The sequence below is a fragment of the Prinia subflava genome, chromosome 35 (assembly GCF_021018805.1).
Source record: "Prinia subflava isolate CZ2003 ecotype Zambia chromosome 35, Cam_Psub_1.2, whole genome shotgun sequence".
Lineage (NCBI taxonomy): Eukaryota > Metazoa > Chordata > Aves > Passeriformes > Cisticolidae > Prinia > Prinia subflava.
The window spans coordinates 788440-801359 of record NC_086281.1 but is presented as its reverse complement, the minus strand read 5'-3'; the positions used below and the strand labels follow the sequence as shown (position 1 = coordinate 801359).

General features: G+C 48.5%; 4 protein-coding genes across 4 annotated transcripts; 2 read left to right on the top strand and 2 right to left on the bottom strand.

Moving 5' to 3' along the window:
* Positions 1–202: 202 nt before the first annotated feature.
* On the bottom strand, positions 203–678 carry LOC134563285 (scale keratin-like). The gene has a single exon (XM_063421156.1). It carries the CDS (start codon positions 676–678, stop codon positions 223–225), a length of 456 nt encoding a protein of 151 aa, XP_063277226.1. The 3' UTR covers positions 203–222.
* Positions 679–4955: 4277 nt separating this feature from the next.
* Positions 4956–5453, top strand: LOC134563279 (scale keratin-like). The gene has a single exon (XM_063421144.1). It carries the CDS (start codon positions 4956–4958, stop codon positions 5451–5453), a length of 498 nt encoding a protein of 165 aa, XP_063277214.1.
* A 1844-nt stretch (positions 5454–7297) lies between these two features.
* LOC134563277 (scale keratin-like) lies at positions 7298–7837 on the bottom strand. The gene has a single exon (XM_063421142.1). It carries the CDS (start codon positions 7835–7837, stop codon positions 7298–7300), a length of 540 nt encoding a protein of 179 aa, XP_063277212.1.
* Positions 7838–11898: 4061 nt separating this feature from the next.
* On the top strand, positions 11899–12399 carry LOC134563278 (scale keratin-like). The gene has a single exon (XM_063421143.1). The coding sequence runs from the start codon at positions 11899–11901 to the stop codon at positions 12397–12399; it is 501 nt and encodes a 166-aa protein (XP_063277213.1).
* Positions 12400–12920: the final 521 nt, after the last annotated feature.

Below are 12920 nucleotides of genomic sequence, written 5' to 3'. Positions count from 1 at the left end.
GATGCAACAGAGTTTTAATGAGAACGAAAAGAACACAAACAACATCAGGACTGTAAATGCAGGCAGAGCTTGAAAAACACTTCAGTCTGTCACTGCCTTCAGCCTCAGGGGTGATAAAGACAGAGATAATGAGGGATTGAACAGCGTGGAGGCATCAGGAAGGAATTTAAAGCGAAGAAAAATCTGCATTTTTGCTTTGCCCTTCTACATCATCCGGAGGGTTTAGCAGGAGCCCCAGAAGCCGCGGCCGTAGCGGCCGTACCAGGAGGAGTAGGGGCTGCAATAGCCAGAGCCAAAGCCTCTGCCAGAGCCGTACAGGCCCCGGGACCCCCAGCAGGACCCCAGACCCCCATAGCCCAGGGAGCCGTAGCCCCCGTATCCATAGAGACCCCCATAGCCCAGGGAGCCGAATCCGCCGTAGCCCAGGGAGCCGTAGCCCCCATAGCCCAGGGAGGCCCCCGAGGCCCCCAGGACGGGCACTCCAGCAGATCCCACCACGGAATCCTGCGGGAAGGAGCTGAGGATGGGCCCGGGGAAGGTGACCACCACGGCGGGAGGCTGGATCACGGTGGTGGAGTCGGGGCACTGCCGCACGCACGGCTCGTTCCCGCTGTCGGCCAGGGGCTGGGGCCGGAGAGCGCCGCAGGCAGAGGAGGGGTACAGGTCGTAGCAGGACATCTTGCAGGGGTTTGGAGGTTGGCAGATGCTGAGGAGAGAGCAAAAGACAGAAATTCGGGGGTTAAAAGGTTTGACAGTTGAGGATGTGGATGAAAATTATTGTTATGTCTCAAGTCTTGGCGGTCCTTCCTCCTCACCAGGGTTTTTATAAATCACTCGCACTCTGAGCTGAAAAAGGAGGCAAAAAATTCTAAAATTCAGCAATTTGCATTAAAATAATGAGCGGAGTGTTCTGAGCATTCCCTGCTTTGCAATCTCATTGCTCTGTTTTTCCAAAAAAGTGTGGGGTTTTGTGGGTTGTCTCTCCTGGGGTCTCATTCCTAATTTCCTGTACTTCATCCCCATCTAAAATCAGCTCTTCGTTCCACCCCGCTGCCAAACCACACAAAGATATTGTCCAACCTCCCTAAATTTCTTCCACCGTTGTTTGTGGCAGCTCCTGCAGCAGCAGAAATTCCTTCTGTGTGCGACCTGAACCTCCTGACAGGGAGAGGTGAGGAGCCCGAAATTCCCCCTGAGCCTCCTTTTCTCCAGGCTGAGACCCTCCAGCTCCTTCCTCTAAGGCCTGGCTGATCCTTAAGCTTCTACCACGTCTGCACAGACAAATCCCATGATATAAACCATAAAACAAACCTTCTGCAAGGTTTTGGAAGCTGCTTTGGTAATTTTTTCTGCGTTCTACCAGCAAGAAAGAACAGTTGTACCGTTTCAAACTCATGAATGTCCAGCACCAAATCAAAACAGAACCATCACAAAATAATCCAATTATTAGAATCCTTATGGATGATCCCACGACCTTGATTAAAACCAGCAGAAAAGAGAGACTGGAATTTTCTAAGGGAGAATTCTAAGGGGAGAGGATCCCTTAGAGTGGTGCTTACCTTTTTCACAAAGGTGAGTGAAGGAAGGAAGGCGAGGTGAAGAGCCCTGGGTTGGGAGAGCTTTTATACCATTCCCGAGATCCCGAGGATCACCTAAGGTGCAATTTGGGGATGTGCATAATTGGGGCAAACCCCAAACAAATGCGACACGCAGATCCTCAAAGTTCTGCTGACTCCGTGTTTGTTTACTGATCCGAGGTCTCGTGAAACGTGGTGGGGACGTTTCGTCACAGAACCCTCTTTCATCTGGAGTGGTGACAAGTCACCCTCATGGCTGTTATCATCCCATTCACAGCAGGAATTATCCCAAATCTCTTCCGGAGCTGCTCCGTCATTAATGGCAAAACCCGTCCGCTGGCTTGGGGTCACCCGGTGTGCGGAGCTTTTCTTCCATTAAGAAAAAAAATACATCTGGAGATGATAAAATAGTTTAGAGTGACTTTGGGGTGGTCGTTTTTATCAACTGCCCAACGTGAGGACAACGTGGAACCCAAAGGAAGGCATGGAAAGCATCTTAAATGGTTTTTTTTAAGAGAATCTTGGGATTATTTGGGTTGGAAAAGCCCTCCAAGACCGTCGAGTCTGAGATGTGACTGTAGCCCACCCAAGGGCATTCCCTGTTTTCCTGTCTCTTGTTCCCTGGGAGCAGAGCCCATCCCTGGAATAGGCTTAAATAAAATACAGCTCACGAAATTCCTGGTTTTATTCAGAATTTTTTATTTTGAATCCTTTTTCACTGGGAAAAAAATCCTGAAGGGGAAACAACCCCCCCCCCTCCAGTATTCGGCCTTGAACTGATGATACCAAGGACACAAATATCTTGACGAAGGTGTTTGAACGTGATGTCATTCCATAATTGTGAGGCACCTAAATCCAGCTCCGTGCCTTTAATCTGTGGGATTTGCATGGACTTGCTCCCTGGGAGCTTGAAAAGATTATTGCCCAAACCCCCCTGCCCCCCAAAGGCTGAGAACCCCACCTCACCATTTAGGGATCATCTACAGCGTGGAGTGTGCAATATTAAAATGGCCCCTCCGTAAACGAGGCGAGAAGGAGCCTTTGTGTCACACATTCCGAATTCCTGATCGTTCCCTCACCCCAGAAACTTCCAGCTCAGCCCTGTTTGGGATTTATGACTTGTGTATCACAGGAGCTCATGAATTCTTAACGACCCGAGGTGATAATTCAAAGCACTTCCGTCCCAGTTTGACTTTTGTGCCAGAGGATCCATTTTTCCAACAAAATCCCACATTTCCTCAAGTCTGTTCAATGTGCTCAGGTACCATCTTTGTCCGGACAACATCGGACCATCAACACCTGGAAAAATCCTCTTCAGTATTTCTAACCCCTCTGTGGCTTTAGTTAACTTCATGAATTCCTTCCTTGTTTATCTCCCAAACCCAACCAAACCTCAGGAAGACAAAGGTTCCTCTCTGTCCCCTCCATGGAAGTCTCCAGGCTCCGCCAAAATTAAGGATTTCACTGTTTTTCCTGCTTGGGATTAAATTCCGGTGTAATTTGTGATTCCGATAAACCCAGTTAATACCAAGAGGAGCTGGTTTGGCCATTCCTGATGCAATTCCAAGGAAGTGACAGGAATATTAATTTTCCCCCCCAAGTCGTCACAAGATGAAAGAATCCTCCATAATCTCAGGCGATGTTTAGGTCATTATTCCAAACAAATTTGAAAGGCCTCATAAACGCCAATAACAAACCCAACAGTTTCATCATCCTGGTGGTTGCACGAGTTTGAAATTGCTGAGAGATGCTGATCTGGTGCCTCCAGCTGATATAAAAGCTCCTCCGTCTCCTCTCTCCTCCAAACGCTTCCCTTGATTTCTTCGAGACTTGGGTAAGTCGGAATCTTCTCCTTCGCTCTGGGCGCGTTTTCTTTTTTCGGTTTCGACTCGAGCTGGTGTCCAACATCCTTTCTGTTGGGTGGCTTTGCATAGGTTTGGGAAAGATCAAGGACCTTTCTGTCTCTGGGGTGGGAGATAGAACTTTTCAATTTGTGGAGCCCTGAGGAGTTCTTGGTGTCAGGAACGCCAGACCTTGGAGCAATAGACGGTGACTGGATCCCCTCCCTGATGGAGCCAGGCTGGGAGAGCTGGGGATGCTCAGCCTGGAGGACAGGAGGTTGTGTGGACACCTCACAGCACCTTCCAGGACCTGCAGGGCCTCCAGGGAAGCTGGGGAGGGATTTTTCCTCAGGAACTGCAGGGGCAGGACACAGGGAGTGGGGTCAGGGTGACAGAGGGGGAATTTAGGTTGGATATTGGGAAGAAATCCTTCCCTGTGAAGGTGGGGAGGCCCTGGCACTGGATATTCCATGGATTCTCCATTCCTGGGTCATCCAAAGTCAGTTGGAATGCAGCTTAAAGCAACTTGGGACAGTGGGAGGTGTCCCTGCCCATGGGACAGGGATGATCTTTGGGGTCTCTTCCAACCCAGGCAATTCCAAGATTCTCTGGTTTAGTTCTAAATAACCAAGAGCAGGGAGTCGGAGTTGAGCCCTTTGAGTCACTTCCAGCTGGAGGAAGCCTGGGATTCCCTGCTCCTCATTTTGATACGTTTAACCCATCTCAATGTTTGCATAAAAGGTTCAAGGGTGTCACCCCGTCTTTATCCACACGTGATAAACTCGTTTGTGTCCTGCTGCCCAAAATCCTCAGGCTCTCTCTCCTTCACCTTCCTGCTTTCAAGTTCCTCCTCAAAACTCTGTTAAGGATTTACAGAACATCGTTAGAGATTTGTTCTTTATTGTCTTGTCAAACGCCTTTCTGGGAAAGCCGGACGCTCACAATCCTATAATCTGCTGTTCCCTTGACTCTCAGCAAAATTGGGATGAGTGGGAAGATGAAGCTACTGTAATTAAGTTCTCTATAAGCTCCATCTCATGCAAACCTGCTGAACCCAAATCTGAGTTTTCCTAATGACTCACCCAACGACCTTGGACAAAGTCACTTTGCTCTTGCTGCTTTTGCTTCCCAGTTTTCAGTTTAATGTGGAGAAATAAGTCACAGTTCTGTGGATGTTACAAGGGACAAGGATTTCAGAACATTTCCCACTTGCTCTTGTGTGTGGACACCTTAGGAGAATTTTTGAAAAAAATCCACATTTTTGGAAAAAGAGAGCACTGAGATTGCAAAGCAGGGAATGCTCAGAACACTCCACTCCTTATTTTAATGCAAATTGCTGGATTTTAGAATTTTTTACCTCCTTTTCCAGCTCAGAGTGCAAGTGATTTCCAAAAACCCTGGTGAGGAGGAAGGACCACCAAGACTTGAGACATAACAATAATTTTCATCCGCGTGCCCAACCATCAAACCTTCTAACCCCCGAATTTCTGTCTTTTGCTCTCTCCTCAGCATCTACCGACCTCCAAACCCCTGCAAGATGTCCTGCTACGACCTGTACCCCTCCTCTGCCTGCGGCGCTCTCCGGCCGCAGCCCCTGGCCGACAGCGGGAACGAGCCGTGCGTGCGGCAGTGCCCCGACTCCACCACCGTGATCCAGCCTCCCGCCGTGGTGGTCACCTTCCCCGGGCCCATCCTCAGCTCCTTCCCACAGGATTCCGTGGTGGGATCTGCTGGAGCGCCCGTCCTGGCGGCCTCGGGGGCCTCCCTGGGCTATGGGGGCTACGGCTCCCTGGGCTATGGGGGCTACGGCTCCCTGGGCTATGGGGGTCTCTATGGATACGGGGGCTACGGCTCCCTGGGCTATGGGGGTCTCTATGGATACGGGGGCTACGGCTCCCTGGGCTATGGGGGTCTGGGGTCCTGCTGGGGGTCCCGGGGCCTGTACGGCTCTGGCAGAGGCTTTGGCTCTGGCTATTGCAGCCCCTACTCCTCCTGGTACGGCCGCTACGGCCGCGGCTTCTGGGGCTCCTGCTAAACCCCACGGAAATATCCCGGATTAAGGAATAACCGGCAATGGACAGACACAATCCTGGCCCCAGAGGAGGTGTTGTGACCACGGCCACCCCACTCCGGTGGAGCTGGAAGGGCACAACTCCTCCTTGAATCATTCACCTTCTGCTTGTTGTCTTTTGGGCTTATTTTATTTATTTCCCATCTGTGTGTGCTTAATATGTGGGATAAAACAGTAATTTGTGTTCTTCCAAAATGCAACTTCATTGCCTGACTGGAAAAGAGTAACCAGTGATGGAGTTGCCTGTGATCTGATAATGTTCATATTCTTCTTTTCTGTGAATGCTTTTTTCCTTATTAAAGTGATTCTGTTCTGCAAAAAAAATCAAAGTTTTGGTTTTAATTTCTCTGGCTGTGGGTTTGCAACACTCTTCTCCATACAGGGAGGGGGAAAATTCATATCCTTGCAATGGGCTGAGGTTCAGACTTCAAAACCACCTGGAATGTCCCAGCTGGGAGTGAAGTCAGTCCCTGTTCCTTGATTCAGGATTTGGGAGCAGGAATCCTCCCTCCCCAGCTGTCCTGGGATTCAATAATAACGAAAAATCTTCTAAAAATCTTCTCCTTCCACCCCCCACCATGGGCAGGGACATCTCCCACTAGACCAGGTTGCTCCAGCAATTGGACACTTCCAGGGATGGGGCAACCAGGAATTCCCTTGGAAAACTGTGCCAGGGACCATCCACCCTCACGGGGAAAGATTTCTTCCCAATATCCAACCTTAATTTCCCCTCTGTCAGTTTGAATCCGTTCTCCCTTGTCCTGTCACTCCAGTTCCCAAGGAAAAGTCCCTCTCCAGCTTCCCTGTAGATCCTGGAAGGTGGAATCTCACCAGAGCACAGAAGAAGGGGGGATTTGCACGCAGGTTAATTTTAATTTTTCCAGGTACCATTTTCCCTGGTTCTCCCTGCTCCAGCTTTTCTTGCTGGTGTGAATGAATCCCTGAAGGAGCTGTTTTTCCATCAAAAGCCATCCAACACTTGACATTTCATGATTATACAGAAAGACTTCAAATTTCAGAGCTCCACTCTGCAGCCCAGAAAACTTCATTTAAAGATTTAATTGATTTAACTTCCTGCCGAGGTTATTCCTGAGGACAGAGTTTAAATATTTGACTGAGGAAACATTTGAGTCAGGACCTGAAGCTCAAAGAGATGAAAGCTTCACCTGGAAGAAATTCATACTGAAACTTGATATTCCCTGGTTTTTTGGGCAGCACGTTCATCTCCACAGTTTAGGGCCAGGTTGGATGAACCTGGGCCAGCGGGAGGTGTCCCTGCCCATGAGAGGAGCTTTAAGATCCCTCCCAACCCAAACCCTTCCATGATTCCAGAATATTTTAGGCTGTTACTGACACCTGCACAGGTGAGGATTCTCCAAAGGCAAACAACAATGGTGAAAACAGGAGGAAAGGACACCAGAACATGGCAAATTTGATGCAACAAATTTTTAATGACAGCAAGAAAAACAATACATTTGCAGAGTCTCCAAGAAGCAAGAAATTCTTCTCCAGCCAGAGGCATGTTCACATGTGATTGATTCGGGTTCTCTTCCAAATCCCAGCTGTTGATGTGAACAAGCAGGACCCGTTTTTGAGCCCTTTTGTCCTGGATTTACCCCAGGAAACACAGAAATGGGACTGGAGGAGCTTTAAGGCAGAGGCTGAAAGAGGAGAAATTCAAAAAGGGCCTGAACAGCTACAAATTCGTGGTCTTGGGGTAGAGCAGGGGTGGTTCCAAGGTGTTCAGCTGTGAAACCATCACATTTCATCTGTTGGTGGTGACCTGACGTGGGATTTTCCCCTCGGGTTTAGCAGGGGCCGCAGCTGCCGCGGCGGGAGCGGGAGGACCAAGCGCCGCAGGAGCCGAAGGATCTGCCAGAGCCGTACAGGCCCCGGGACCCCCCACAGGACCCCAGACCCCCATAGCCCAGGGACGAGCCCCCATAGCCACAGAGACCCCCATAGCCCAGGGAAGAGCCCCCATAGCCACAGAGACCCCCATAGCCCAGGGAAGAGCCCCCATAGCCATAGAGACCCCCATATCCACCAGAGCCAAATCCCCCATAGCCCAGGGAGCCGAATGCGCCGTAGCCCAGGGAGCCAAAGCCCCCAGAGCTCAGGGAGGCCCCCGAGGCCCCCAGGACGGGCGCTCCAGCAGATCCCACCACGGAATTCTGCGGGAAGGAGCTGAGGATGGGCCCGGGGAAGGTGACCACCACGGCGGGAGGCTGGATCACGGCGGTGGAGTCGGGGCACTGCCGCACGCACGGCTCGTTCCCGCTGCTGGCCAGGGGCTGCGGCCGGAGCACGCCGGAGCCGGAGGTGGAGCACAGGTCGTAGCAGGACATCTTGCAGGGGTTTGGAGGTCTGTCTGTACAAGGTGTTAAATTATATCATTTTTAAAGGAATAGGAAACTTTAGGCTATGCTGGAGCATTCCAGGGGTGTCAGTAATAAATCTGGGGAGTAAATGTGATTTCCTATTTCCTGTCACTGTCATCTCCAGGCTACTCCTGACTTCAGTCCAATCACATCTGTGTTCTTCAGCTGTACCTTTGAATTTCCAGATCAGATCATTTCTTCAGTATTAAACTACTCTTAGCTGACGATTTTTACTCATATTTTCTCTTTCCTGTAACAAACCCCACCAAAACATAGCCACATATACAGGTTATTCTTTGTCTCCCAAAAGACAGACAAGGATTGATTTCTACTGATGATTTTTACTCATATTTTCTCTTTCCTGTAACAAACCCCACCAAAATATAGCCACATATACAGGTTATTCTTTGTCTTCCGAAAGACAGACAAGGAACCCTTTGCAGTCCTAAAATAATGCAAGTTTTGGAGTCAGTGAACCCCTCTCCTACAAGACCTGGAGATGAACAAGAAATTAAACACAAAATATCCCACAGAGCAGCCTGACCTCAACCAGATTTCTTGAGAGGAAACTGAATTTAGAGAAGTTTGAGAGAAGAGTGACTTACCTGGCTCACAAAGGCAGGACGGGTGAGAGAAGAGGATGGAGGGACCTGGTGCAGGCACCTTTTAAAGAGCTCCCTGCTTGCCCAGAGGGCACCGTGCACTTGATGTGCCAGTCCATAATTAAATCCCAACCCCAAATTGCAGGACACATAATTCCCCAAAGTGCTGAAATTGTCTTTGCTGATTGGTGGCGCTCCTCAAACCCACACACGGCGTGAGCTGCACATTCCACCCCGGATCTCCATTGTCTCCGGGCTTTATTGTGGGGAATTATTTTTTTACGATCCCTTTGCTTTCCTTAGCGTTGGGGGAGGAAATAAAAATGGCTTGATTTATTTATGAGTCCTTCATGATTGGGATGGTTGGAGGACACTCATGGTTTCCTCCAGGTAAAGGTCTTTGTGTGTGACCAACAGAGGACGTGAGGCCAATGGGGTTTGTTTTAGGGACTCAAATGAGGGCTGGGGATAAAAAACAAAAGGAAAAACATCAGTTCTGCAGGCTCATCATTTCTTCTTCCACCTACTCAGGGCAGGGCAAAGATAATAATCAGGAGCATCTTTGAATGGACTTTGTAGCATAAAACGCTATCATGGGTTTTGGCTGAAAATTTGAATTTTTTTTGAATTTTTCATGAAATTTTTCATGCAAACATGAAAAAAAAAGGCTGAAAAAAGAAAAAAAGCCCAGTTATTTGGGCTGAAAAAGAACTTAAAGCTCACCCAGAGAAGAGAAAAAAAAGAGAAATAGATTTTATTGTTAAGGTCAAAGACAGGAAGGTCAATTGTTATGAGCCAAGAGCTGATTGTGGGAAAACCCCAAGTGGCCTCAATTTACCCATTTTAATGTGTTAATCTCTTGTAATTGTGGGGTGTTTACACCCAGGCACAGGTTTTATATAACTCTGACACAGTAGGAACAAGTCAGTAATGGGTGTTCAGCAGGTATTTGAAAATCCTTTGGAATTCTTGTAAAACTTTGACATGTTGTTTGTTGGGTTTTTTTTTTCCTCCGGGATAATTGCTCAGGAAATCCTCATCTGTATCTTCAGATTTGGAAAAGCTCATAATTTGTAACTAATACGTGGTGTGGAGATAACCACGTGGGTGATGATGATAACAGTAATGATAGAGTAGGAGAACCGTGGTGCAAGCAGAGAGAGAAACCTCAGCAAATCCAACATTTGCTTTTCCCAGCAGATTCCCACCTCGTAATTGCTCCGCTCTGAAAGATTCCATCAAGGATGGGATTAGCTGCAAGATCCTCTCTAGAAACAAAAGGTTTTTTATTTCTACTGCAGCTAAAATTGGGATTTCTCCTAAACAGAATCATGGAAGGGTTTAAAATTTGAGAGGGACCTCAAAGAGACACGCTCCACTATCCCAGGTTGATCCAAACTGGCCTTGAACCCTTCCAGAGATGGAGCCAGCCCAATAAAACATAAATTCAACTATTAATTCTATGTACACTCTGATTATTTTGAGCTTTCCATTCTAATCCTTAAAATCATAAATGTCTCTTCCTTCAGAATTAAACTCAGGTTTAAGCTGTGGCTTAAAGGTCAGAAAAAAATAAGATTTTTCTGGATATTTGTGTCCCCAAACCATTCTATGATTTTTATAATTTCTGTAGATGTCTGAGCATAATTGTCGTATAAGACAGGACAAGAAAATTTGTGTATCAACAGCCCAGTGCATGGTTTCACTCCAGAAAAACTGATACTAATTCATGAATCATGTTTTAGGACAAAAGATGCACTAATTTCACTCATCAGCGTCTCAGATCAAAGGACCTCGCGTGACGTAAGGCGATAATTGAAATCGAGGATAAACACAAACAGAAAGAGCAACAATTTCATCACTTTGAGGAGCAATCAATAAAAAAAAAAATGCTCTGTGTCAACTAATGAGCTCCTGTGAGCCCTCAGGCGAGGCTGAACTGTATAAAAGCCGTATCCACTTGGGCTTCTCCACATCATCTTCCCTTCACTCGCTCTTCCCAACGACTTGGTAAGTGTGGAGCTGCTCTTTGCTGCTTTTGGAATTGCTCCTTGCTACTTTTAGAACCTTTTTTTTTTTTTTTTTGCTGCTTTTCCCCATCTCTCTTTGCTGTACGATTCATCCGGGCTGCTCCCTTCTGTTGGGAAGTCGTGGGCAAAATTTTAGGTGAAGGGATAAACCTTGCAAAAAGCCTCATGGAAGGCTGCTCTCTGCTTTTGAGGTTGGTGTTTTATTCCAAACCAAACTGAGAGTTTCTCATCAGAAAATTCTGTTGGGTTGCCTTCACTAGTTGTATCCATGATGTGACAGGTTCACTGTTTATTCCTATTCTTTGCTTGGTTATAAATGGGTGACTGGAAATTATTTGGAAAGTTTAAATCTTCCTGGTTCACAGGGAAATGTTGACTTTAGAGGCAAACTTGCCATTAGATCCAGTTTGTTCTATTACAAATGGCCCAAAATACTTTTAATTCAAGATAAATGGGCACGAACTCCCCGAGCCACCAGGCACTGGAGCAGGACACGGAGAAGAACTGAGAACCGTTTAAAATGCTCTGTAAGAGATTTATTTAAGATTAAAAGAGATCCTGGAGGGAATTTATAGAGCTGAAATGTGAAGTGCTGGGTTTTTCCGAGTTAATGAGTTTGGTTTGGTGTGAGAATTTTTCAGAAGAGTAGCCCGAGAGACAAAGAGTTGTAATCCCTGTTCTGACAAGGATCAGCACAAAGGAGATCAGTGGCAATGAGGAGGCAGAGTCATGAAATAACAACACACTCAACTCTTGGAGCAGAGTCCCATCCTCGCTGATCCCCTGACTCACCAAAGCGCCCGAACAAATAATTTCAGCTGTTCTTACTCAATTTTCAACTTTAAGAGATGTGGGGAAATTCCGGTGCTTCAAAGCGATTCTCTCTGGGGAAAGGCGGCCAAACCCAGAGCCTTTTTCTGGTGATAAACAACTCAAATCAACCCAAATCGACTCTTGTAGATCGACCTCCAAACCCCTGCAAGATGTTCACTGAGTGCTATTGGACCCCAAACTTGCATTATTTTAGCACTGCAAGGGTTCCTTGTCTGTCTTTCGAGAGAATAACCTGTATATGTGGCTATGTTTTGGTGGAGTTTGTAACAGGGAGGATAAAATACGAGTAAAAATCGTCAGCTAAGAGTAGTTCAATACTGAAGAAATGATCTGATCTGGAAATTCAAAGGTACAGCTGAAGAACACAGATGTGATTGGACTGAAGTCAGGAGTAGCCTGGAGATGACAGTGACAGGAAAAACAGGAAATAGGAAATCACATTTACTCCCCAGATTTATTACTGACACCCCTGGGCTGCTCCAGCATAGCCTAAAGTTTCCTATTCCTTTAAAAATGATCTAATTTAACACCTTGTACAGACAGACCTCCAAACCCCTGCAAGATGTCCTGCTACGACCTGTGCTCCACCTCCGGCTCCGGCGTGCTCCGGCCGCAGCCCCTGGCCAGCAGCGGGAACGAGCCGTGCGTGCGGCAGTGCCCCGACTCCACCACCGTGATCCAGCCTCCCGCCGTGGTGGTCACCTTCCCCGGGCCCATCCTCAGCTCCTTCCCGCAGAATTCCGTGGTGGGATCTGCTGGAGCGCCCGTCCTGGCGGCCTCGGGGGCCTCCCTGAGCTCTGGGGGCTTTGGCTCCCTGGGCTACGGCGGATTTGGCTCCCTGGGCTATGGGGGATTTGGCTCTGGTGGATATGGGGGTCTCTGTGGCTATGGGGGCTCTTCCCTGGGCTATGGGGGTCTCTGTGGCTATGGGGGCTCGTCCCTGGGCTATGGGGGTCTGGGGTCCTGTGGGGGGTCCCGGGGCCTGTACGGCTCTGGCAGATCCTTCGGCTCCTGCGGCGCTTGGTCCTCCCGCTCCCGCCGCGGCAGCTGCGGCCCCTGCTAAACTCGAGGGGAAAATCCCTCCAAACGGCACCGTTGGATCCTCCCCTGAGCTCCTGAGGAAGGGGCACAGCACCAGATTTCACTTCAGACCGTGGACGCAGAACCCGTCTAGAAATTGTCCTTTTTTGCTTCCTCCTTCGTTTGTTCCGTCCCCTCTTCCCCGCCCCTCCCGGTGGCCGAATGTGCGACTCCACCATCCACTGGATTCTCCCCAAAACTGCTCCCTCCTGCCACCAGGCTGGGGGAGCTGCTCCTCTGAGGGACAACCTGCCCGTCTGTGCCTCACCTGTCCTCCTCCAGTGGGGCCTTCCCTGCGCTGGAAATAAAAAAATCCTGCATCCAACACCCGCCTCTGTTTTTCCTGTTAATCCCCAGAGTGGGATTGGGGGCTCCCTGTCCTCCCCATCAGAACCAGGCTGAGAGGCTTTGGGTCAGAGCTGCAGCTGAGAGTCCTCTCTGCCTTACTTGAATTATTCCAGTTGTGGGATTTCCAGGAGTTATTCCAACTATTTCCATCCAGTT